Raw genomic sequence first — 27,956 nt, forward strand, 5'->3', positions numbered from 1 at the left:
TTTTTTCACTTTTTAATTATTTTCTTGAATTTGGTCTTAGCGATTTATTAGATTTTTTGGTAGGCTAACTCATCACTACAAAAAATATTGTTTTAACTTTAGTTCAAAATAATGGAAACTATAATTCGACAATTTTATTTTTGGTGTTCTGGTATAGCGTCACCTACAGTTTTTATTTCATGAATTGCCCATCTATAGACCTACTACATATATTAGCTTTGGTACTTCATGCCAAAAACTAACTAGCTATTTGACAAATGTAATAAATCCATTTCGGGTTTTCTATCCAATTGTCTTTGTTTGTTTCTGTACATTTATTGTCAAATATGTGAGGTGTTCAATAAAGAGTATTGTAGTGTATTATATAGAAAAATAAACTACCCAGCTACGTCTTTTCTTTCACTGTCCTGTAGATTACTTTTCAGCCACCCCTCGTAAAATCTGATTTTGCAATCGCAATAATTAACCCTTAATTTTTCCTCCGTTAATTTTAGTAAATTTGTATTGCATAGCCCTCGTGTAGGTACCAATTATGGATAAACTGATGTTTGTTTTATTGAAATCCGCTAAATAATTTACATAGGCGCTTGAAGAAAAAATATGATTAAAATATTCGGCGTCCTCTCAAGGCGATTGTGGGCGGTTTCTAGGGTCCCGTAGCCAAATGGCAAAAAACGAACCCTTATGGATTGGTCATGTCCGTCTGTCTGTCCGTTTATGTCACAGCCACTTTTATCCGAAACTATAAGAACTATACTGTTCAGACTTGGTAAGTAGATGTATTCTATGAACCGCATTAAGATTTTCACACAAAAATTGAAAAAAAAAAACAATAAATTTTGGGGATTCCTTATACTTAGAACTGAAACTCAATTTTTTTTTTCATCAAACCCATACGTGTGGATACGTCTTCAAAAATGATATAGAGGTTTTTAATGTATTTTTTTCTAAACTAAATAGTTTGCGCGAGAGATACTTCCAAAGTGGTAAATGCCCCCCGCCCCCCCCCCCCCCCCCCCGGTACCTTTTAAAATAAGAGAATAATAAACCAAAAATATATATATGATGTACATTACCATGCAAACTTCCACCAAAAATTGGTTTGAACGAGATCTAGTAAGTAGTTTTTTTTTAATACGTCTTAAATTTTTTTTTCATCAAACCCATACTACGTGTGGGGTGTCTATGGATAGGTCTTTAAATTGATATTGAGGGTTCTAATATCATTTTTTTCTAAATTGAATAGATTGCGCGGGAGACACTTCCAAAGTGGTAAAATGTGCCCCCCCCCCCCCCCCCCCCGTAACTTCTAAAATAACAGAATGATAAAACTAAAAAAATATATGATATACATTAGCATGCAAACTTCCACCAAAAATTGGTTTGAACGAGATCTAGTAAGTAGTTTTTTTTAATGCGTCATAAGTGATACGGAACCCTTCATGGGCGAGTCCAAATCGCACTTAGCCGCGTTTTCTTTAATACAACAAGTGTAAACAGGTCGGGAAGGATTAGAGGAATCCACCGATATGTCATTTTTAAAAATCCGGCCAGTATCCTAAGCTACAGGGTGTACTGAATCATCAATACTTAAACCCATAACCCTACTGTCTGTTTAAGTCGACGTCGAGTTAAATTTTGATATTGGGGTAGAGCATGTATGTATAAAATGTATACAAAAAAGTGTAATTCATATTCCTCCGACTTTACTATTAAGAGAATGTCCCCTGGAAGTATAAGCACTAAACCTAGATTAGGCAAGTATTTTCTATAACAAGTTTTTTTTTCCGCAAATATATCGAGAACTTTTTTGTGTAGAATTTAATAAGCTTTAATGTTGTGTTACACCATATTTTCCTAGATAACGTAAGTTTAGAGTAAAACGTGAATTTCTCCGGGATAGTACACATTTTCCAAGATGGCTGCAATTCCTCGAGGTCCCCAAATGCCAAATGGTGTGGACATGAAAAGGGGGTCTTTAATTTACATACATACATAATTTCAGCACTGTTCCAAAGATTTCAAGGTTTGTTCTATTCCGATTGTGCTATAAGGAACAATCGTGCCAATGAGGCGCATCGCCTGAGACAAAAGTGCAAACTACTCCTACTTGCCCTACTAGTCTTCGGAAAACTAAAAGTCTTAATAATATACTACCAAAGACAATATTATACATAATTTTATTGAGAATATAATACTTCTTCTAGACCTTTTTATTGTAGTTCTCATGAAAATTTATAAAAACTAAAAATGGGGATATTAAAGTAGAGAAACTTCTGGGCGTGTTTCTACTTCTATCTATTATTATAAACGTAAAAGCTATATGCATGCCAAGTTTCGTGCTTTCTACCGGATGGGACTACAGTTAGGTTAAGTAGCCGCACTATATGTAGAGCAAACCATTTATTTTAAGCTGAGCTTAAGAATTGAAATGGAATAGGCTAGAGTTGTTTTTTTATTAATGGTATCAATCGATCAGGTTTGTTTTTAGGATCAATTTTCAGAATGGGACCTATTGCATTAAAGCAACACAAAAGTCAGAAATGATAGTCAAGTTCAACCTCACTCCTGAAACGCCCCTAACAAAACGATAAGTGAACGTGACGTCACTCACGTTCACTGCAGAGAGCCCATCTCGAACAATGGAAAACAATAAAATTGCGATTTAGTCCATGAAATAATGCGTTTATTTTATGCAATACAATATTTTTTGGATAAATTTAAGGAATTAAATGGTACCCATACTTTATTCCTTTTTGGAAGTAAAAAAAAAGCCTTAAATTTTAAAACTTTCAGGTCTTGTATTTTTTAATAATTTCTATAAATTATTTAATTGCGATAAATTGCTCACTTGCCATAGCTACTATTTTACTAGATTTTGATATACAATTTTAATATATGTCATCATCCCTTATAGAAAAATTGTCGTCACTATACATTGTGGCTGTATTAAACATTGAACTAAAATAATAACTAAGGCCTACTAAGGACTCCCTAGATGCCTTTTTCAAGTGCCAGGCTAAGCAACTGGTTCATAAACTAAATAAACAAACTCTTAATAGGTGAGTGAGTTATTTATTAATTATGTATGTGCTCATTTAGCTATGTATTAATAAAGTAAAAAAAATATCCTAGTATTAAGTATGTAAATGTACGTTTATAATCTTACTATGTTTAAAACATACATTTACTATGCTAGTTTCCATAAAAAATAAGTAGGTCAACAATAATGTTAAAGGGTCCCAAGAATGCTTGAAAGCGGCCTTCAATTGCTCAGTTGCGACTTGCCTACTTAAGTGATGTAGATAAGGCATGAACTGGTGCACAAGCTTATTCCAAGAAGTTAACTTTAGCGAACCAAAGATACGATGGATATATATTAAATAAATTACGAGTTAATTATTTATTACTAGTAAAGCCAAATTCTGCAAGTTAAGGCGAATATTAAACTTCCATACATGTTAGCCCTAAGAATCAACATCCATGGAGTATTCATTGTTAGGCTACAAATATGAAATAAAACTACTGTCAGTTATCTTATACCTTTAAACGAGCAATTCTTGTATATATATATATATATATATATATATATATATATATATATATATATATGTATATATATTTCTGTGATCTGGGAAACGGCTTTAACGATTTCGCTGAAATTTGGTATAGTGGGGGTTTTTGGGGGTATACAATCAATCTAGATTAGTCTTATGTTTGGGAAAACGCGTGTTTTCGAGTTTTCATGCGTTTTTCTTTCGACGCAGAATATGGTCGCTAATTTCGTGTTGTCGGCCACTGTCCGTTTGGTCCTGCGGGTTAAGACGCGGACTGCTAAACGAGTGTTACGGGTTCGAATCTCGCCCGGTGACTAACTTTTGTTTTTTTTTATATGTTCAAGTTTATATATTACAATAAATAGTTATAACCGAGCAAAGCTCGGTCGCCCAGGTACGTATTAGTCTATAACGAATACGGATATTCGTATTCGGGCATTTTTAGGAATATTCGTACGTAGGTATTCGTCAAATATTAAAAATGATAACAGTTTTTTCAGTCTATTTTTATTTTATTTTTTAAATTGTCTTATTTATTACATATTATAAAGCTCTGCCCTTAAAAATAAAGTAAAAAAAACCTTATAAGACCACTTTTAATTTGTAAGTAGATCAGTCTGTGCATCTCTCAACAACGCGTGATGACTGTCAAAATTAAGGTGACAGTCCATTTCTGACCTCAGCTGTACAATTGCTCCGACACTACTGCAGCGGGCTGAATGCGTTGGTGTTAATGTCGAATATATATGGAAATTTCCATAGTAAAATGACGACAAGACCGACTGCACGTAGCATAGTGATTTTTGGTTGGTGTACATAGGACCGCAACTGCGGCTGCAAACCGCCCTTCAAATCTTTCCTGTACAGAAATGTATTTGGTCACAGATATTAGTAGCTGTAAGCAAAGCGGATATAACCATTACATTCTAAGGAGTTTATTACACCCGCAGATAAACAACCCCGATAGTTTCTGTGTTTCGCGATAGGCCTTCTGTATCCTGGCGTTGCTCTTATTGTTTTTTTTTATGGTTCCTGATAAATTCATTAAATGAACTGTTCTTTCCTTTTTCGTAGTTTTCCGAGGATAGCTATTCTCGAGAGGGCAAGAGCGATAGAGAGGCTAATATACGATTTTCAAATTAAGATTTTCATGGTAGGCAATAAGTATATAATAGCTATGTGTTTATATATATATATATATATATATATATATATAAATTATTTACATGACTGATAATAGTAAAAAAAACTGGAAAACTATTTCGCCTTTGTACTAATTATCAGTGTTTTTTTCTGTTTTGTTTTCATTTTTGTAAAATAAAGAGTTTTACTACTACTAATACTACCTAATTACAGGGCGCACTTATGTGTTAGAATAAGATCATACAATCATGTACACACAGTTCCGAGACTGATTGTCACGGCAGATGTCCGCTAGTCTCCTCCCATAGCCCATTATCCAGTCCATCCAACTTTCAAATCAATAGCCTTATGACCTTAGATCCCATCGCAGCACAAAAGTGCTGCATTGCAATAGTCTTTGCACCTGGCGGGGACCATCTCCGGATGTATCATGTTGTGCGCTCGGGGATGGTATCCGCCACGTGTATCCCTTGCTTTTAAATTAATTTGTCTTAAAGGGCCTCTGCGCTGTTGGCTTCGGCCCCACGCATGCCTCCCAAAGGTCCGGGATCCCATGGTCCCGAGATATGGTAAGACAGACAAATAATAATAATAAAACCATTCCTGAGCTAAAATAAGCAATCAGTAAGTTGTATTACCTAGTAATACAAATAGCAAAGTTGTTGTTTAACACTACATGATAGCATATGGATACTCAAACATAAGAATGATTGCAAAATTGAACCACGAGAGAAGCGACAGCGGTTTTTAAAGTAAAATTGTATTGACAGTTGCGGGGGCTTCAAGGCATGAGGGTTAAACAAACTTTGCTACAGAGTGCAACATTATTTTTTTTTCATCACACCAACACGAGGTAAATATTTATTATTCCAATTAATTTATTAAAAATTATTTCTATCCTTTGGCTGACGTAAATAGCTTTCTTCATAAAGGATTTCTTGTCTCGTCCGACAAGTTTTATAAGGTCTAGTCATAAACTGTATCTGCCCCGACCACGAGTGCTAATACGAAGATTTAAATTTGTGCTGCAGTTTGAAATAGGACACTGGACAATATTAAGTGTAAATTGCGCAATTATAGCACTTAAAAATCATTTTATTCATTTATTCTTCACTGTAAGGTACCTAAAAAAAATAAAATTGGTTTAATATGAAAACTCAGAAAGATAAATCTGTAATATTTTGCTTACACTGAACGACTGCATTGGAGAATTTATTCTCACTCTCGCATCGCCATCTCCGAAACCCACGAATCATTTTGCAGAAAATAAAGGAAACCCGGGATAAAAAGCCTACCTGGCTTTTTGAGGGGACGTTTATCGCAGACTTCTACATCCAGCCGGTAGTGTCCGCACGTTTCTGACGGCCAGATACAGGTACAGGTACTAGGCCGCCAAAAACGTGTGGACACTGTCGGATGGATTTGGCTGGATCTGGTACCATGTAGCATTATCATCACTTACTTCTTCTCGTAAAAAATACAAATAATTAAATTAGTAAGTAATTTTATTTATACGTATCACAGTGACATTATTCATAACTCATTGACATTGACAATCAACTGACGAACGCTGCCGCGACTGCACGCCGCAAACAGCAGCAGTCGGCCGCTGTAGTAATGGCGCACCATTAATGTCGCAACGGTAGTGCAGCTGCAGTTGGAAATGGACTGTCACCGTTAACTTAAGTCTATAAAAAACTCGTGTTTGTGTAGCATGTTTCATAGATATAAAAACCATCATTTATAAAAAGAAAATATAGACGGCATATTTTTATCTATTACGAGTAATATAATTTGACTTTTCTATCACAAAGAAGTCAAATTCAGTCCTCTTTCTTTAAAGGAAACAAATTTACTCAAACAATAAATAGTTTCACTGTATCCCTACTAATAGGTCTGTGTCCTAAGAAATGTGAAAGTAATTCTCTGTTGCCTCTTCACGCTCAAATCGCTGAACTGATTTAGATCAAATTGGTATAATCGAAAAACAAAAGTTCCCTGTAAGTTTTGCTTTTGCAATAAATGGTTAATTGAAATTACTCAAGCGAATAGAATTGTTTACCGTTTGAATCATTTCGCATATTAATTTCATGCTCTGCACGAAATTCTATATTGAAGTATCGCCAATGCATAGGTACATTTCAATAAGTATCACTAGCGGTGAATAGCCTAGATGGGCATGTACCTAATCCCTTAATTAATTAGCAGTTATATTATTTTTAACTTGCTAATATTAGAAATGATAGAAATGAAGTGCAAAATTAACATACTGGTGTTGATTTATTTTGCAATTGCGGTAAGTTATAATAATTAGAGCACTATTTTAGGTTGTTGGTTTATCTAAATCTCTGTTATAATAGCACTCAAGGTGAATTCATCTATGATAATTTTAGATCGTTAGTTGTGATGTTTAAAGGTAAAAAGTTCTATTGACGGTTGTCGATAAACCTATTCCTCATTGTATCCTTATGGGAGTTAAGTACCAACCTACAACATAGACAGAGTCATAAATACTTACATTTATTATTATTATAAGGGGTATTTTGGGCCTTTGAGTGCCACATCGACCAAGCAGTGATCTATCGTGACGGCCATTTAAAGTGAATTATTTACGTTGAGTCCAGGAAATTTCAGATACTTTAGACCGTAATGCTCTGTACTTCATAGGGTTGCAATTCGTGCCGCCCTAGGTAGGTACTTCTTTTTGACATTTGTGGTCCACAGGAACCGAGAATATGCATTGAAGTCTCCTCTGACACCAGGCAGAACCTACATGTCGCATCTTGTTACTTTCCAATTTAAAACATGTGTTTGTGCAACTTACAGTGTCCAGTCAATATTCTAGTCACCGCGCAGGTTTTGTGTCTTTTGAGCCCTACAAACTCCTTAGCAGTTTTTTCTGTTGAACCCTTTGATTAGAGCTTTCGAGTATTCTTCTCCTTTGACGGACTTCCATCAATCGATTGCTCTCGTTCTTTCTAAGTTGGTGAATGTATAGTCTGCGCCCTTTCTAGCAAGTTCGTCCGCTTCTTCGTTTCTGTTAATTTCGGAGTGTCCTGGTACCTATCTGAGTTTGATTTTGTTTGAGCTAGAAAGTGCATTTTGCGATGTTCTTTATTAAAAACTGAAACGTACACACGTACGTTTGTAAAATAAAAAAAACTCGCTGTAGTTTCATCGGTTGATTCATACATAATTCATCAGTACAGACCCAATCACAGGCGTTGTAAAGAAAACTAGTCTAATTTTACTCACACATAAAGTTCTAATTCGTCCTTCGTACATCTAATCTACATCATGAACACGATGATGTTATGTGTAACTACTCTATCGGCATCGATGTTATGTGAATTCGACAGCTTTACGGCAGTTGTAAACTAAAACTATAAAATTTATTTCAGAGTTATAGCGCTGTATGTGCTAAAACAATACGATCAATGGACCAAACCAAGATACATGCTCCTAGAGAGGTATGGGTGAAAACATTTATTTGCCTAAAACTGCAATACTTATTTATGAGATTTGTTTTAGGTATCGGATATTGTTCTCTGATACATTCCTAGAACATATTTCTAATGAATTGTGCATCTTGCATATAAATACTCCGGCCACTCATATCAAGATACGTATCTATTGGATAATCCAAAGCTTATAAGTGGTCAAGCTTTGTTCAATTGCACATTTTGATATACCCTAAATGTTTTGCACAATAAAAACCGTAGGTTTTCACTTAACGTTGGAAAGCAAAGCAAGCCTAAGAAGACAGCAAATGATAATTCAGCCTATTTAAACACGAAATTGTCTAAACAAGATGCTGTCCTTCCTCGACATGGGATCCGACGAAAAATATCGGTTTTTTTGTTACTATTTTTTTTTCTACATGAGTAATAATAATTAAGAAACATCTAACAGTGGAAACTTCGCGAAGGACACAAGTACTGGCGTACATCAAAAAATCACAAGCGGGCAGATATCAACCTGATGGCTCGCCAACTGCATCCCAAGCTTATGAAAATGATCACTTCTGTCAAGAAACCAGAAGATGGAGGAAGGTATTTTATGAGTGGAACAACGTAATGATTAAACAATGTGACATTTAGGGACACGAATAAAATAAGTAGTAATAATATTTTTTTCATCACACGCAGGTGTAGCTTGTAAGTAATAGTCCTTTTTCTTTCCCAGGAAATGGTGTTTTTTTTATTATTATATCACTAACTCATATGAATAAAAAAGGTTATAATGAGTCAAATATTAATTTAATTATATCTTTGGTTATATTTAACATTAGGAGAATATAACATTGTGCAGCACAAAATAGCAGTAGGGTTACTAATTTGTTAATAATTAAATAATTCATGAGTTTCATGACATATGTCTGTCTCAGTTTCAAACACAAAAACAATATAAAGGAGTTTTTTTTTCAACCCGCTTAAATTGTTTTCTTTTTTCTGTTTTTCTTCGCAAGTGTAATTAAAAACATAGTATGTAACAAGGATGGTAATTGAAGTTGTTAACTCGAGACATAAATAATACATTGTGCAATTAGGGAATTAAAGACCCGAGTTTGCAATATTCTTACCCCCGAAGTTACAATCAATGTTTTTCATCATACTTACGAAACACAAAACTTAATTTTAAACGAATTGATTCTTACATACGGTAACATTTCAAATATTAGTCCGCCATATTGTCATTTTTGACAGGTTAGGCATCGAAGGAACAGACCCATCAGGCATTCAACCATGTTTGAAAATTGAGTAATATATAACATTTTAACGGCTATTAAATTAATTAAATAAAATATTTATAAACATACGTAACATGGGCCTACTTTGGTGCCCTGTGGGTAATGCTCTAATGCATAAAAAAAATACTAAACGTCTAGTATGTTCAAGTATTATATTTCTATGTTATTGTTTATATACTCAGATAAATGAAAATGAACATATATTTTAAATTTCTACGTTCGTCATAAACTAAGCTGTCTTTTTGGCGTGCGTCTATTGATTTTTTGTACAATGGGGTTACAATGCACCACTAAGTAAACTGAAGGGAGCAAAGAAACACCAAAACATGGGTAGGTATCTTTTGATCCTTATTCATTGCTCCAAATATATAAAACAATGTTTCATAATTTTCTTCTGTCTATTCACATACCTACTGTTTGCAATCCTGCACCAAAACTAACTTTCTCTGTTTAGCCTAATGGTTGACTGGTCGAGAATGCCTTAAGGCGTTAAGTCCACCATTTGTACTGTTTTTTTTTTAATTTATGCAATAAAGTTGAAATAAATAAATAAATGTTTAATACTACTGATAAAATTATGTTAGATGTAATTTTTTCATATCAATTCATCTGAATAATTAATAGTCTAAAAATATATATAATTTCCTTAATGTGAAGCAAATATTGGAGCTAAGTAGGACCATTTTAATACAAACAATTAATTTATAAACGTCAGTATTTTAAAAGTAAAACTCAATTAAACATACTTGGTTCGTATACTTCGTATGAATTAGTGACATAATTAAAAAACCGGACAAGTGCGAGTCGGACTCGCTCACCGAGGGTTCCGTACTTTTTAGTATTTGTTGTTATAGCGGCAACAGAAATACATCATCTGTGAAAATTTCAACTGTTTAGCTATCACTGTTCATGAGATACAGCCTGGTGACAGACGGACGGACAGTAATAGGGTCCCGTTTTACCCTTTGGGTACGGAACCCTAAAAAAGCTATAACTCACTTGCATATAGCTTTTTTTTTCCACAATCCATAACTCTCAATATAGGCCTTTATCCTTCAGGACACCTGCATGAATAAGATATTTTTCGACCAATTGTGATGACAAATCCTTTGCCTTTCGGACATCGGGCGCCGATTGAGACTAGACCAGACTCCCTTATTGCACAATGTCTGTAATATAAATACGAGTATGTCCCTCTTCCTTTCATACTCTACTACAGTCAACTCAGTGGTCATGAGAGCTGATGTATTAAAAACTTGTTTTATTCAATGAGTAGTTATCACGGAAATCGAACATTAACATCAATTGCATAATCAAAGCAGTACGAACTAAAACCTACTGCATCAATAAGTAATGTCAAAGTAAGAATTAAATTTCATTATACAATACCACAGCATACTAAATATTGGTTCCTTTTCAGATATGATAATGCAAAACACAGAGTAATCAGCAGTCAAAATAATATACGGGTAAATTTTGTAGACTTGTACACGTACAAATCCTGGGACAGATTATATCTGTCTACTAATTAAGTCCACGCGCATTAACTACACAAACGCTTGAACACTGAGCGGCGGGATCATCAAGGGGTGATTATTTCCGTGTGATACGCATACACACATCCACTCACTATGCGTCATAATAAGTCACATGGCCTTATTGGAAATAAAAAGTGCCTTCATAGCATTTCAGAAAAATAATATGTTTGGTATATTTGGCTATTTTATGTGTCTGCATACCACCTCCCTTCTTAGCTCGTTGCATTATTGTCACGTTTGTGCCGTATTTCAACTTTCTTCGATTTAGCCGTATGTAATCGACAGTTTTCAGTTTTCGGTAGAGCCTAGGATATGCTACTTGTAGGCTTCGGTTTAGGTTTGAGTTTAAAACTTTAAAAGAATAATTTCTGAAAATAAACATAGCCTTTATTTGCGTTTTATTGTCGAGTAACTAGTTCTAAGTAGTTCAATATAAGATATTTGAAATAGCCTTAATATAAATAAATAATATATAAATAAATATCGTGTAATCCATTTATTTATGGAACAATATGAAATACTATTAAACAACAATGAAATCACTAAACCGAAACTATTATAAAACCTAAAATAAAGTACATACATGTTTTAAGGTTGTATTCTATGAATTTTAGAAGAACAAACTACGTGAGGGATACACAAGTTTTCGTCCCGTGGGAGTTCGTATCTTACCGCGTACCCGTACCAAATATATTGCACGCAATAAACCGGAGCCCGCTCCCTCCGCAATGAAGGGCTCTCAAGATCGGGGCGGGCACATGTACGGAAATCTGGACAATCTTGGAATAACGTAATTTTTAGCTAGTTATATATATATTATGATGTAGTTCTACATGCTAATTGCGAACGATAACACCGACGTCTGCTTGAATTCCATTGTCAGCAAAATAATCCGACGTTCGTTACAGCGTTGTGCAACTTAGGGACCTAGAAAAGATGACAATCGCACATCGACAAACGTTAATCGACAAAAGTAACAATGTATCGAAATGACAGATGCTACGAAAAGTCACGTGCCTGTTGCAATGCATTATTTAAGTTCAGATTGGCGTCTTATATCAACGATCGTCATCTTGGCTAGGCCCTCTGCAGTTTGATATCGGTTACCTTTACTAGGTATGTTATTACTAAATTGTATTTTAAGCATTGCATAATATGTTCCTTGTTCGATCATACCATATGGTAATACGAACTGTCGGTGTGTTTCAGATATGATAAAACAAACCAAAGGATAATGTATAGTATTAATAGAAAAAACAACCCGCTACTTAGGTAAGTATAGCAGTTTAGGGTAACCTGGGGTGGGTCGATCCCTAGGGGACACTTGGTAAACTTGATATCAAGTTAAACCAAACGCGAGACACTTTTTTTACGCTAGCAACATTCATTAATAGCAACCTAACTTCGGGTTTGGTCCAGGCACATTTTGACAAAGGTCGGTAGTTTTGAAATGGCGGTCGGCGAAATATTTTTCGTAAAATTTTAGCTGGACTTATATAATAAAGTGTGAAAGTAAAATTTATAAATAAGTCTACCTTGTATTGAATTAATCCGATTATTCATGGAGAGTAAAGAGTCAATACTTCCATAAATATTTACTATATACGAGTATTACCAATATTTTTACTTTTTCGATAGTCAAACAATTAGTTACCTACTAGTTTTGTGTTGCTATATGGGTGATACTTAAAATATGCCTAAAAAAAATTGTTTTCGTAAAAGCTTTATATTTTTCACATTTCGTTACGTATATCAAAAGTACATACAAAAAGCAAATAAGTGCAAAAAAATTGCAAATATTGTGTCAATCTTAATACCCTCAGGAAAGGTAAATAAAATAAACACGGTTGTGACAAAGTGTGCCTCAGTCGTTACATTTCGGCATTTTGGCGGCCAACTCCACTGTTTTATAATAATTTTAACATAGCTTAAGTCACTCTGACTCTGACTACGACAAATATATTGACAGCTCATACGTTGTAATCCGTCAAACTGTCAAGGTTGTAGAGCGTGACAAAGAATTGAACAAACAAACATACATATACGCGAAAAACATTTTTTTGCTTTGGCAGTGGGGCAATAATAACAAATTCATTCACTAGAGTGTATATGCCTCTAAATTAATCAAACGAACTAAAAATTTCACGACCACATTACTATATGTCACGACCGTGGACTCAAAAGTCCGTGGCGATGATAGAATTTTGAGGCCACGGTCAAAAATTATCTTTGACTTTGCAAATGTTAAATATTTAGCTTAATCTCCAATGTATAAGGTGTATCTTATGTTACAAATAAAAAAGTGAAACTAGTACTGACTTTGAAAACTTAAACACGCCGGTGACGCGTTAAGGTTGACCGTTTTTTCAAATTTAAAAAAAAAGGTAATAATTTTAGACAAAACTGCCCCCTTCAGCCATTTGAAAATCTGACAACAACACAGTGTTGCCGTTCTAAAAACTTTAAAAAGGCTGCCAGTGGTAAAGATCATTTTCTACCGAGTACCGCCTGTTTATATTACTACGCGCGGTGGTGGCACGAAAACTGGTCACAAAATGTATGAAGTTTAAAATTATATAAAGACATCCATACCATTTTTAAACAGTGTTGTAGAACAGGGATAGGTGTTTTACATATATAATATACAAATACATAAATACCTACATAGAAAACACCCAAGACTCAGAAACAAATATCTGTGCTTATTACACAAATAAATGCCCGCACCGGCATTCGAACCCAGGACCATCGGTTACCAATAGAAAATATGACTGTATGATATCTAACTCTTTTTGTTCAGTAATATCAAAAGTTTTTATTTTGGGGTTTCAATATTTACTGTCGCCATTTTAATTTCATGTCAATTGTGCCCTTCTTCGGCGGTAGAGTTGTTTGAATGACGAAGTCTATTGAAAAAAAGGTTGATGTATGAAATTCCATAATAGGTAGCCTTCTTGATTATTTGACTTGCAGTGCAGCGCGGGCAGCGCCCGAATCGTGATACGTTGACCTACATACTTTTAAAAAACCTCATGACAATATTTCATTGCATGTTCAAAGTGTATAGTAACTTCCTTTTTTCATCGGTTTCAGAAACAAAAAAACAAAACGACAATTTTCTTCGGGTGCTCGAAAAAACAATCTAGAGGTATGGTATTACACAAGGTAGGGTTAGTAAATGCAGCTTGTAGTGGCACTTACTTTGATTCTAGACATATTAATCTTATTATAACTACCTATGCATATTTTAATTACACACTCAATTGGCTCTGTTTTATCTCTAATAACGCGTTACATCTTTTTGGATTAAAAATGTATTTTATAAACTAACACACCAAGAGTCGAAACAATGTAGAGTCAAAGAATTAAATTTCCGTACCATTTCGTAGGTACCTCAATTGTCAGGGACAATCAATAAAAAGGTGGCTAGGAATCTCATACAATTGTCACTGCGACAAAGTACGAAAACACACTGAAATTAAATTCCTTGATATTCCCCAGTCCCCACACGTATGGGTTTGATAGTTTCAGTTCTAAGTATGGGGAACCCCCAAAATTTAGTTTTTTTTTTCTATTTTTGTGTGAAAATCTTAATGCGGTTCATAGAATACATCTACTTAATACTTACAAAGTTTGAACAGTATAGTTCTTATAGTTTCGGAAAAAAGTGGCTGTGACATAAACGGACAGACAGACGGACATGACGAATCTATAAAGGTTCCGTTTTTTGCCATTTGGCTACGGAACCCTAAAAAGGACAGAAAAGTTCGAATATTTCAAAAACCATGAAAGTTTTACAAGACCTATAATTTATCTAGACCAGCCTAAGGTGCCCTGTCGGTGATTAGAAGGTTATTCATCAATTACTGGGTACTATAACAAGGGAATGCGGTCTAACTATGGTGGAGAATAGAAACGCAGATGTAGATTTCTGATATTATATATTTTTTCTTCAAATCAACAAGATTATAACATCAATTACCCTTAATGTCTGCAGATCTTTATTCATCTGGCAGGGCGATAGTTCTGAATTTAAATCTATAACTGTAGCCAGTTATCTTCAAAAAGCCAGTGAAGGTTTCCAACCTTCGCAGTAGCCTGTATAACACACATGTACTTACTTGACTTGAGAATTTTAAGCGAGTTGTTAAAAATAAGGTATATTTCTGCGGGCAAAATATATTGAAAAATTAATGCAATTATTAAAAAATCTGAGAACACATTGCCAAATATTTCCGGGTTTCAGTTATAACACATGAAGCATACTCGTATATTATTTTTATTGAGGTTTAAACCCAAAAGGCCCAATGACACATAAGTTTTGATGGTGGCCAACGTAATCCGATAACTTACAGACCTATGAATGCCAACATTGCCTACCACAAAAAAAGGCGTAGAGTTGTCACATTCGACTAAATCACAATACTTCGCAAGTAAAAGAAGGTTATGTTTGTACACCAAAGAAAAATTATAAAATATATATTCAAAAGTATACACTTATCTTAATGATTGGTAGGATTGCCCAAAAACTTTTTGTTATCCTTTGACATCATCATTATACGAGCTGTCATATTTGACAACAAGATTGACGTGGGCAATTTTGGCGAAAACTCCGGATATCTTTGCCTTAGAGGGCGGGCGACGTGTTACTAAATTTATTAATAACACGTCGTTCCCGTCTATTACTTATCGTATAACTTGATTAGGCCGGAAACTCCTCCTCCAGTGAATTAACTTTATACGCTGACGTTTTTAGCGTCATTATCAGTCACGGTTAGTCAGTCAAATTTTCTCTAATTTCAATAAAAACATTGTTATTTAAAACATGATGCTTTGTTTACAGGAAGCAATACCTCAATTTGGAGACGCACATGATTTAGATGAACTTACTTCTGAAAATAGTTTTCCTTCGGACGACATTCCAGCAGACCTTAAATCTGAAAATTCACTGGACGGTGAACAAGGCGTAGGTCACAATGAGGTCAGTCGCAACGTGGAGCCGTTTGAAGACACGCCTACGTCAGCTGCATCGTATCCTCACACAAAAGAACCGCTTGTTTACGGAAATCTAGACAATCTTGGCATAACGTAAGTCTTATCACTCAACTTACATATATAAAGGCACGCAACGATCTTGCCACGAACGCGTAACGATCTCGCCGCGAGCGCGCATTGCATTTTGACTTCGTCGTTCTTTGAAAGTTTTCAATCGTCCTTATACTGGGTGTCCAGTAATTAATGCATAACCTTCTAACCTCCGACAGAACACCTTAGGCTGGCACTCATAGATCAATTAAAAGCTTCGAAGATAATCGTACTTTTCTGTCTTTTTTAATAGCTTTACTTCACTTTCATCAATCACCATCTAAGCCATTATTTGTTTGTAAAGATGTAAATAGCATGCGTTAGACAATTTTAGAACGCGTATTAGATAAACTATTTTCTGAAAAGTTGGTCACCCTGTTCTCTTTACATTTTTTACTCTCCACAAGCGATCAACTTGTTGAAATTTATAAGAAAAAAAATGTTGAAAAAACCGGTCTGGCCACCATAAAGTTCTAACACATGTCCATAAAAATCAATATTGAGCGAAAAACAGGACGAGAAACTTAGCTTATAATTTGTAGCCTGTAGTCGGTCATCGAAGTCAAAGAAAGTACAAAGATTTTTTTACATCGCTTGTGGTGAATAAAAAATGTATAGAGACCAATGTGACCAACTTTCTACAAAATTGTTTGTGTGATACTGACAAATGAACAATAATATAGATGATGTGATGGTGTTTGAAGTAAGGTGCTAGCTATTAAAAAAAGCAGAATAGTTTGATTATCTCGAATACCATGAAACTTTTACTAGACCTGTAGGCACTTGCCTTTTCTGGACCAGCCTAAGGTGTCGTCGGTTAGAAGGTTATCCATTAATTACTGGACACCCAGTAGTCCTTCTTCTTAGGAGATCTTTTAAAAAGTTAGTGTCCTTATAACATTTAATACCTAGTGTAACGGCCTCCTAGCCTAGTCGGTAGTGATCCTGCCTAGTAGTGAATCGTTTTGGGCCTATACGTTTAATACAAAGTATATATACATAATGCTTAACTTCCAGACATATTATTTCAGTTTTGGGCCTGTATTGTTAATATAAATTACATAAAAACTCAAGTAATTTTATCACACCGATAAGGTACTGTTCTAATCCATTCTTTCTTTAAGCTGTTCCTAACATACAATTTAATCCTTCGAACCGGATGGTGAACGGGAACCTAATGGCACTGCCAGTGTTAATAATGCCACTATGAAGTCTTGCTTGGTAAAGGATACTAAGCTTACTCTGCCAAATGTAGTGTTGCCTACGGTCATGGGTCTTGCTGGGAATGGAGATGGACATTTCCAACCTGCTCGCTTGTTCATAGATCCGGGCGTGGAAATGACTCTAATCTCTGAGGAGTGTGTTTAAAGACTTGCGCGTTTTTCAGATATGGAAAAACAAATCAACGAGTATTGTATAGTCAAAGTAGAAGAAACACTATACTGGTATGTTGTAGAAAAATATACTTATGGGCAGTAATAGTACATTACTAACGAGGCCGGGAAACGTAGGGTTGCAGGCCAAGTAGATATAGACCCCGATATAGGCAACCCCGTTTCACGCCGAGATTTATATAGTGCTTTTCTCAAACTTGCAATTAAAACAAAAAATTGTAGTCAATTTACAGTACATGTTTACACAATGAGATCACAAAGAGAAGTAAGAATGACACTTATAAAACATATGAATATACAAAATACAAATATCAAAAACCATGAGAGTGTTCTTATTACAAATAGTAACATAAAGGTTTAACACCCCCCCGTAATATGAACACCCTGTATATATTCATAATGTACATAAGTGTATAATTATAGACATATCAAAGTAAACTGTACACATAATAAAGTATAGCACATAAAAAAAATCACCCTGTATATACATCTAACTATCACTAACTATACACACACTAATACCTACTATGTACACCTAAACCTAACCTAAACCTAAAGCATTTGTACACTTAAAATGTTTTATTTTAGCCAAAGGTTTGGTTAAAATGTCGGCGACCATATCATTGGTAGGAATGCACCTGAGGTGCAGATTATGGTGTGATAGTGCTTCACGGATGAAGTGATGTTTGATGTCGATGTGCTTGGTGCGGGCGTGATAAGTGCTATTATGTGCGAGTTTAAGGGAACTTTGATTGTCGGAATGGATGGTCATGGGATGAGTGATATTGAATACCTCCTGTATGAGCGTTTTTAGGTAAATGGCCTCCTTGCAGGCTTCAGCTAAAGCCATGTACTCAGCTTCTGTTGTTGAAAGGGCGACTGTACGTTGCTTGCGAGCTTCCCAAGAGATTGGCCCTCCACTCACCAGAAAGACATATCCTGTATAGGATCTTCGGTCAATGACACTGTTTCCGAAGTCAGCATCCGAATATCCCACGACGTTGTTGTGGCCATTATGAGTGTAAGTTAACCTCATGTCCTTGGTACCTTTGAGGTATCTGTTAACTCTTTTTGCGGCTTTCCAGTGTACCCCCCCGTAATGTGTATTGAATTGGGATAGGTACGAGACTGTGTGCGCAATATCGGGCCGAGTTCCAATTGCTATATACATTAGCGACCCGATAAGTTCTCTGTAGGGAACATCTATTTCTTCTTCCTGCGTGGGAAGGGTTAACTTCAGGCCAGGTTCCATTGGTGTAGTGACGGTGATGGCGTCCGTCATGTTATATTTTCCTAAAATTTTGTCAATGTAGTGTGACTGGTCAAGAGTTACACGACCTTTGCTCTGGGATACCCTCATTCCGAGGCAGTCTTTGACAGGTCCCAGATCCTTGACTGTAAACAATTTCTTAAGATCGTTTTTAAATTTTGTTTTCAAGCTGTCGCTGTTTGACAGAATGAAGAAGTCGTCCACGAATACTGCTACAACTAGAAAATAATTGTCTTGTGTAGTACATGCAGTGTTCTGTTGATGCTTGTGTAAGCGATAAAGTGGCCATAGCCTGGCACACTTTCTTATTCCACTGACGTGGAGCTTGCTTCAAGCCATAAAGTGACTTCTTTAATAAACATACTGTATTCTTCGCGTCAGTAGAGAAACCTTCAGGCTGTTCCATGTAAATTTCCTCTTCCAAATCTCCGTTCAAGAAAGCAGTTTCTACATCGAGGTGGTCGACTTGACAGTTAAGTTCTGCCGCATATGCCATTAGTAACCGTACAGACGATAGCCTTGCTACGGGCGAAAAAGTTTCTCCGTAGTCTACACCTGCAACTTGGGTAAACCCTTTGGCTACTAATCGGGCTTTATACTTTACAACTTGTCCACTGGTATCCTTTTTCCGTTTAAAGACCCACTTGCATTTTGTCGTCTTCCGATCCTTGGGTCTGTCAACTAGAATCCAGGTTCCATGTTTTTGGAGAGACTCATACTCAGCTTTCATCGCTTCAAGCCATTCATGCTTCTGTGGATGGTCTGAAACTTCTTTGAATGTCTCAGGTTCCAGATCAAAGGTCATGTTGACTGCGCAAACCTGTATATATCGCTCAGGAGGTCGTCTGTCCCTAGCAGGGTATCTGCGCTCCGGTGCTTCTCCGGGAACGGGAACTGCTTCTGCTGGTTCAGGGTTCTCAAGACATTCCGTTTCAAGTTCAGCGGGTGCAGGTTCAGGATGGTCTGGAACTAAAGATTCAGGCTGAACATCAAGCTGTATATGGTACTGTGGTGTTGGATCAGGATCAGAAATAGGGATTAGGACTTGTTGTGGTGGTTGGGGCGGAGGTTCCAACTCGGGAGTGATGTAATTTTGGGTGGAATCTGCCTGGAGCTTGTCTTCTATGAAGACTACGTCTCTTGCGATAATAATCGCTCGAGGGTTTTGGGGATTGACAAGACGGTAACCTTTGCTTTCCGTCGCGTAGCCTACGAAGATACATTTCTGTGTCTTGGCGTCAAGCTTCGTACGTTTTTCTTTTGGTACGAGGACATGAGCTTCACAGCCAAAGACTTTGAGATGTGACAGGTTTACCTTTTTACCGGTCCACATCTCCTCCGGAATACGGTTCTTCAGGGCTTGCGTAGGTACGTGATTTTTAATATAAATCGCCGTGTTTACCGCTTCTCCCCAGTAGGCTTTCGGCAGTTGCGAGTCCTGGAGCATACATCTCGCCTTTTCGATAATCGTGCGATTGGCACGTTCCGAGATCCCGTTCATTTCAGGGTTATACGGAACTGTGGTCTGGTGGACAATCCCGTTCTCCTTCAGGAACGTAGACAGATCTCAGGACCTTGATCTTTTTCCCCGTTTGGTTTTCTACTAAATATTTGAACTCTACGAACTTACCGAAGACCTCATCTTTTCTTTTCAAAAGATAGCCGAAATGGTTGACATACTCGCCTCCATTGTCTGATCTCAGGACCTTGATCTTTTTCCCCGTTTGGTTTTCTACTAAATATTTGAACTCTACGAACTTACCGAAGACCTCATCTTTTCTTTTCAAAAGATAGCCGAAAGTTTTCCGACTAAAGTCATCCGTAAACGTCAGTAAGTATAGAGCTCCGCCAAAAGATTGCGTACTCATTGGTCCGCATAGGTCGGAATGAATGAGTTCCAATACGCAATTAGACCTACTAGTAGATTTGTAAAAAGGTTTCTTAGATAGTTTGCCTTGTAGGCACGGAACACATTGTTCATGCAAACCTTTTTGAAAATCAATGCCAACATTCCTATTTTTGAGGATGTTTAACGTTTTGGCATTTATATGAGAAAGGCGTCTATGCCATAGCATTGCGGACTCCTTCGTGCCAGTACAAAGTGCGTGAGGAATATTTGAACTGACATCAAGTCTAAACATACCTTTATGTATAGAGCCTGTGGCAATGACAGGTTTTGTCACTTGACAGCCATTCTCCGGAATGATACTCGCGCCTTTCGATGTAAACAAAACATCGTAACCTTTTTCGGTTATTTTGGAAACCGATAAAAGATTTGTTGCTAGGTCTGGGATGAATAAAACGTCACTAATCGTATTTACACTATCGGATATATACATATTTACAGTACCTTCTCCATGGCTTGAAATCTGGTCGTTGTTCGCGACTGTGATGGGCATCATGTGGGGTGACATGGCGGAGAACCAATCTCTCCGGTTGCTCATATGGGAAGTCGCACCAGAATCAATATACCAATCCTGAGAACCTGTGCCTGTAGGAGGAATGTGAGGGAAACAAGATGAAAGGGTGAATTCTGTTGTATTAAATGACTTGACCGCCGAATCATTCTTGTTTTTGTTAATTTTCCTACACTCAGAAACTACATGCCCTAACTTTTTACAGTATTTACTAAACAATTTAGGTTTCGTCTTCGAAGCGCGGGCTTGCAGCACGTTGTTTGCAGGTCCTTGTTTGACAGGTGCATGGTACTGGGTACTGCTGGATGCAGCGGTGACAGCTCGAAAGTCTTCCTTCAGAAGAGCCGTCACGACGTTCTCCGATGTTATTTTCGTATTAGCGTGTTCTAGTGTCATCACCAACGGCTTAAACTCTTCTGGCAGGCCGGCGAGCATAATGATGGCTAAAAACTCATCGTCGACCGACGCGCCTATTCCCTGGAGTTCCTGTTGCGTAGCAAGCGATTTGTTTACATATTCTTGCATGTTGCCATTATATCTATTGGATAATAGCTTACTCATTAAAGCGAGTCTCCTCGATAGGCCGCTGTCTGCAAACGCCTTTAACAGGCATTTCAGTGTTTCAAAAGCAGTTTTAGCTGACCTTATGATCGGATATACATTCTCGTCGCAGGACAAGCAAATTTTTGCTCTGGCACGAGCATCTTTTTGCTTTTCTGAGAGTTCTGCACAATCGGCTTCCTTCTCGCAGACCTCCCAAAGCCCTTGATCGGTGAGCAAACACTGAATACTGAATAACCAGTTGTTGAAGTTCTTGCTTCCGTGTAGCTTCGAGAACGTTATATGTGTAAACATGTAATGCGGAATCCATGATTCTCGTACTTTTGAAAACTTATTTCACTGCGTTGTATGGACACTCATAACCTATTGTTATTTAAGAGAAATCCGTGGATTATATGGAAATAGTTTAATAAGTAAAGTACATGTTTACACAATGATATCACAAAGAGAAGTAAGAATGACACTTATAAAACATATGAATATACAAAATACAAATATCAAAAACCATGAGAGTGTTCTTATTACAAATAGTAACATAAAGGTCTAACAAGGCCAAGCCGCGAACGAATTCGACAAACAGTGTTCGTATTTATAACCGATGAATTGAGACCAAATCGATAAATCGCTTAGTTGGTTTATCATACATTACCGCACCGTATAAGTGCTATAATATAATGAAAAAGCATGCGTGTTTAATATCTAGAAGTATGAGCTTAAAAGCGGTTCAATAATTTGCACGTTACGAGCAAGTGAGTAGGTATAAGAGTATATGGACAAAGCAGAACACGACTTCGACTTCAACAATATTTGAACAATATATATATATATATATATATTCAACCTATAGGGCCTGTTTACACATGTATTAATGTTTAGTACGAGTTTTTATATTTGCTAGTTATATGAAATCGCACTTAATACTAATCGATGGGTTTACGGGCCACATCGAGAGTATTTTACTTTTCCAGTATTTATTAACAAAGCAACTTTAATATAATATTTACTTGTTGTAAGCAGATATTATGAAGACAAATCATACAGTTTACACAAAGCATGATTTTAATTTATCACAAGCATATTATTATAAACTAGCTAGTTAAATACTGAAGTAAATGATGAGGCGAGTATAAATGGAAAAGTAAAGATTAGTCGATTTTTTACTGTTTTATTTTCTATTTACAAAATATTCAAACTTTTGGATCTTTGAACATCCAAATGCACAACAAAACGGCAGCTTTGTGAAACCGAAATTGTATTTTATTTATTTGAATGGTGTCATAGAGCAATAAATACGTTTTTATAATATTTTGAGTTTTTATGACAAAGATGTTTTTTCTGTGATTATTGCCTTCATTGCAACTATGGAGGGTAGAGGTACAAAGTATCATACCTCTACTCTCCATAATTGCAACGATTTAAGCCGTATTGACGAAATAAAGTGTAGCAATATCGAAAAAAGTTTAAGTTAAGTGAAATGGGTGACGCAATCTCTCTGATTTGCCTTAAGGTTGAATAGTAGACAATGCCTCTTGGCATTAAGTCCGCCTTTTGTGCGATAAGTTTTCTTTTGTGCAATAAATAAATAGATTGTCAATGTTGCATTTGTGTTCTTCATGTGGCGTTGGCGCTTCAGCACATCTTTAAGTATACCTGAGTAGTTGCCCGCCATGCTTTCGCTTGCCCTCCTCCAGCTCCGAGTAAAAGATGCGCTTAGCCACCCGATCCTTGAAACGTTGAAGCATAAAATAAAACTAACTCGAAGTATTTTTTGTAACGAAACCTCATCATCGTTAAAAACATTAACACGTTGATTAATGTTCTATCATTGATTTAACGTCAGACTTTTATCTGTGTCTTTGTCCGTGGGCTGATGTCCGTTGTCCACTCTACTCGACGTTGTTATAGCTCAAAAAAAACCAAAACCGACTTCAAAGATTAAACTGATATAGTGCCAAGCAAATCTTAAAAGCATCAACACACTGTCGAATCGAATGCGGACTCTGGTGCGGTTATCGAACAAGAGAATGAAAGCCGTCCATCAATTGTATGGAGTTATTATTTACCAGTATTGTAACTACTTAACTTGGCACCGACTCCAAACATATCAGTTGCTAGCGTATATAGAGAGTAATATTTTATTTCCTTTGTGAAGTCGGTTTTGGTTTGGTTCAAAGCGGGTTGGGAAGTTAACATAAACCTTTGAATTACTTTGCGGATGTATGCAGAGTTGCTCATGGTGTTTTTCTTCATCGAAAAGTGACTCATAAAATATCGAATATTATTTCGCACATAAGTTCTTAGAGACTCATTGGTACGAGCCGGGGTGCGAAACCGCGACCTCCTGATGGGAAACTCGCATATTTTACCGTTAGGCCACCAATGACCATGTTTAATAAGTGACATTATTTACTGTCCCCAGGAAACCCTACTGAGGCTGTTAGATCAACCGTCGCATACCCGAGACCGGAGTCATAAGTAAGTACTCACTGTCAAGCTACTCCAAAGGGCTAATCTAAGTCACCCGATCACGGTTTGGATCACAAGGTGTTTACATATTTGTTACAATTTTATTTTTGATAAAAAAAATGTCAACGTCTCTACATTTCTTTGAAAAGTTATGGAGATAATTCTAACCAACCTAATTTCAATTACCTTATAGTGGATGTATCTTTTAGGGATCCGTACCTCTAAAGAAAAACTGGCCAAGTGCGAGTCGGACTCGCACAGGAAGGGTTCCGTACCATTGTCTATAAAAACGGTCACCCATCCAAGTACTGACCCCGCCCGACGCTGCTGAACTTCGGTGATTGGATGAGAACCTCGAGATTGGAAAGAAATATTTATTTTAATCTGTTTTTAGTATTTGTTGTCATAGCGGCAACAGAAATACATAATCTGTAGAAATTTCAACTGGCTAACTATCACGATTCATGAGATACAGCCTGGTGACAGACGGATGGACGGACGGACAGCGGAGTCTCACTAATAGGGTTCCGTTTGACCCTTTGGGTACGAAACCCCAAAAAAAGGGAACAGTTTTAGAGATTAGGTAGGTGTTTTCGGAATAACCCCACATTCGGTGACATTCCAAATTAAAAGTAGATTATTTTTCTACGTATTCCGTAAATAAATACTTGTGTCTCCGACGGTAACTAATAGTTCGAAACCAATTATAGTTTGTGACATCTATGATGACGCGCAGATTTATCTAATTTAACCTTTAATAACATGATATTACGAGTCAAGGCATGCGTCTTCGTGAATAACACGATCTATATTTTTTATTTTATTTATCAAAGAACTACTAACTAATAACTGTCTGACTGTCTGTTTGTCCGTCGGCCACAGCCTATTTGCTCTGAAACTACTGGCCGAATTAAGTAGGTATTTGGCACACATATATAAGATTAGGACCCAAAGGCGGAAATGTAACATAAACAAATTAATTTTAAACATACACACATCCATATGCTACTATTGGGACAGTTTTTCTCCTAAGTGTAGGAGGCACTTTTGGTGGGTAAATGAGAAAATTAAAATACATAGTTTTGCAAACTAAATCGTGTTAAATTTTGAATGAAAGGGCTAATTGTGAGAATCTCTAATAATTTAATATAATTTAAGAATAATTAGTTCAGAAGTTATACAAGAAAATAATCTATATATTTATAAATTAAAGAAAATATTCATCAACTGAAAATAATGGGTCCTTAAGTACGTATTGAACTTGTGGACCATAGTTGCTCTAAACTGGACTACAGTTAGGTGGCTTTACACGCGGCGCTATAAGATGCTACAAAGTCGGTGCACGCGTTTGGTCCCTAAAGTGCCACAAATGTACAAACATGAAAACTGTATGTGTTTACATTTTTGAGAGCGCTTTGTTAAGTATTTACTTTTCGTCATGTAATGCCTATTTATACCTAATCCGATGGAATTAACAGACAACAGTTTGAAAAAGAATTGCTGTATGTTATTACAAGCTTTTATTGTTTGTATACAATAAACTTTAAGATTAGAAGGAGGAAGACTAATAAAACCTTTATTGTGTAGGTAATATCCACGAATTAGATTCAATAATTTCATTTAATTCGAGCAACGAAACTTAGTTACAACTACTAGTAACGATCAACATTTAATGCATGTGCTATTTGTGAATCAAGATAATAATGTTATTGTTGTCTTAAAAATGACAATATCAACCGAGATATAAAAAAGTATTTTTTATTTTGTTTCAGGAAACCGCTTGTTGTGAGTATCGTATTTATAAAAGGAACCATTAGGTTACTAGCCACGGAAAAGGTAAATATTTTTAGCTCATTTTTACCCAACTACTTGCAATGTTAAAAGAGAGGGTTATAATTTTAGCAGTCAATGTATAGACATATACCGTCAAACTCGCCATTTTTGCCAGCATCAATTCATCAATTCATTTTCATGACAACGAGCTTTAAACAATAATAATAAATATTCTTTATTGTACACCACATATCGAGAGGAGAAAATAAAGAGAACACAAATTAGTAACATATAAGTACATTGACTAGTGCTGCACTGGTCGTTTATTAGTGTAGGTTTTAAGGTTCTGACGGAAGATCAGCGCTGTGGTCTCCGCAGCATTTATGCTGAGTCAGCGCCTATTCTTTACCACAACACATGACCCTCTACTAATATCTCTATTAATCTAAAAATAAGACACGTAATACATTTGATTATTGACGTAATTATTGATATTAGTGTCAAATTGTATGTTACTTTTTCTTTTGTCTCTTGTCAATTTTCTTTTTCTCTTGTTATTTGTTTGTGTCACAAAGAATGTAAGTTGTGGTTGAATAAAGATTTTATCTATCTATCTATCAAATTACAATTAGGTAACAACAGGCCGTCTTATCGCTAAAAAGCGATCAGTTCCAGACAACCTTTGGGTAGCAGGAAACAATAACTTATAACAATGAATGGGTAGTGCCAATATGAGTTTACGTAGATATTAGAACAGTATCACATATCATGCATAAAAATATAAAGTTTTATAAATACATTAAAATACCAAATATAATAAATACATAATATACATATATATATATATACACACAAAAAGGCAGGTTAAGGCAGCGAGAGGTAATGTGATTTTAAAAAGCTTTTAAATATGGGAAGGGATTTTGCGCATCTTATTTCCAACGGCAAAGCATTCCACAAACGAACAGCCCGAAAAGTGAAGGAGTTATTATAAAATTTTGACGAAGAAGAAGGAGGAGCAAGGAGATGCTTCTCCGCACACCGCGTAGATGAGAGATACTTAAAACGCTCTTTAAGGTGTGGGGGAGTGATGGGGTTGAAGAGAATATTATAAAGAAGGGTGAGAATGTGAGAGTTGCGACGATGACGAATGGGAAGCCACTTAAGCTGGGTACGAAATACGGAGACGTGGTCGTACTTGCGTAGGCCAAATATGAACCTTATGCAGACATTTTGTAAGCGCTCGAGTTTGTTAAGCTGATCTTCCGTAATATCCAGGTAACAAATATCGGCGTAATCTAATATGAGAAGAAGAAGAGATTGTGCAAGAGCAATTTTGGTGGCAAGCGGCAAGAAGTTACGAACTCTACGAAGTGATCCCCACGAAGCAAATAATTTCCTGCTAATCTCACTAACCTGCGGTATCCACGAAAGTGTACGATCAATTAGAATACCGAGATTCTTTACTTGAGTTGAATAAGGAACCTAGACGCCATCAAACACTATGGCTGGCAAGCTGTGAAAGTCAATCCGAGAAGTCAGTTGAAGACTACCTAATATTATGGCCTGCGTTTTAACCGGATTCACTTTCAGTCCATAGCATTTAATCCAACTGGAGATGCATTCCAAGTCCCGGTTTGTGGAGCTAATAGTTTGAAAGAGTTCACTAAGTGCACACTGGGATATAAACATTGAAAATAAGAGAAGAGACAACAGGCCACCTTGCGGTACACCGGGCAGCGTGCTGCACCACGAAGAACAAGAGGAATCTACTTTTACGCGTTGCCGACGGCCTTCAAGATAGCTATGAAACCAATCAATGGCCGAGGGAGAAATATTAAGAGAACGCATTACGCCAAGTAACACATCAAAATCAACTGTGTGGAATGCATTACTGAAATCTAACAGCGATAGTACAGTGAGTCTACGGTTGTCCATTCCGGCCCGAATATCATCAATAATCTTCACAAGGGCTGTGACTGTACTGTGACCGGAACGAAAACCA

At 36.4% G+C, this 27,956-nt stretch overlaps 1 protein-coding gene across 4 annotated transcripts in view; it reads left to right on the plus strand.

The window, feature by feature from the left end:
* Positions 1–6,654: 6,654 nt before the first annotated feature.
* Positions 6,655–27,956, plus strand: part of LOC133528004 (uncharacterized) — a 29,003-nt gene continuing 7,701 nt past the window's right edge. The window contains exons 1-11 of one of the 4 annotated variants that reach the window (XM_061865255.1): positions 6,655–6,996; positions 8,102–8,170; positions 8,613–8,752; positions 10,871–10,919; positions 11,603–11,778; positions 12,198–12,260; positions 14,082–14,136; positions 15,832–16,076; positions 17,461–17,518; positions 24,135–24,190; positions 25,954–25,966. In XM_061865255.1, the coding sequence (XP_061721239.1) occupies positions 6,940–6,996; positions 8,102–8,170; positions 8,613–8,752; positions 10,871–10,919; positions 11,603–11,778; positions 12,198–12,260; positions 14,082–14,136; positions 15,832–16,076; positions 17,461–17,518; positions 24,135–24,190; positions 25,954–25,966 (981 nt within the window). In that variant the 5' untranslated portion in view covers positions 6,655–6,939. The remainder of the gene's footprint in view (positions 6,997–8,101; positions 8,171–8,612; positions 8,753–10,870; positions 10,920–11,602; positions 11,779–12,197; positions 12,261–14,081; positions 14,137–15,831; positions 16,077–17,460; positions 17,519–24,134; positions 24,191–25,953; positions 25,967–27,956) is intronic. The other 3 variants (XM_061865257.1, XM_061865247.1, XM_061865256.1) reach the window with 3 other exon arrangements.

The sequence above is a fragment of the Cydia pomonella genome, chromosome 1 (assembly GCF_033807575.1).
Source record: "Cydia pomonella isolate Wapato2018A chromosome 1, ilCydPomo1, whole genome shotgun sequence".
Classification (NCBI taxonomy): Eukaryota; Metazoa; Arthropoda; class Insecta; order Lepidoptera; family Tortricidae; genus Cydia; species Cydia pomonella.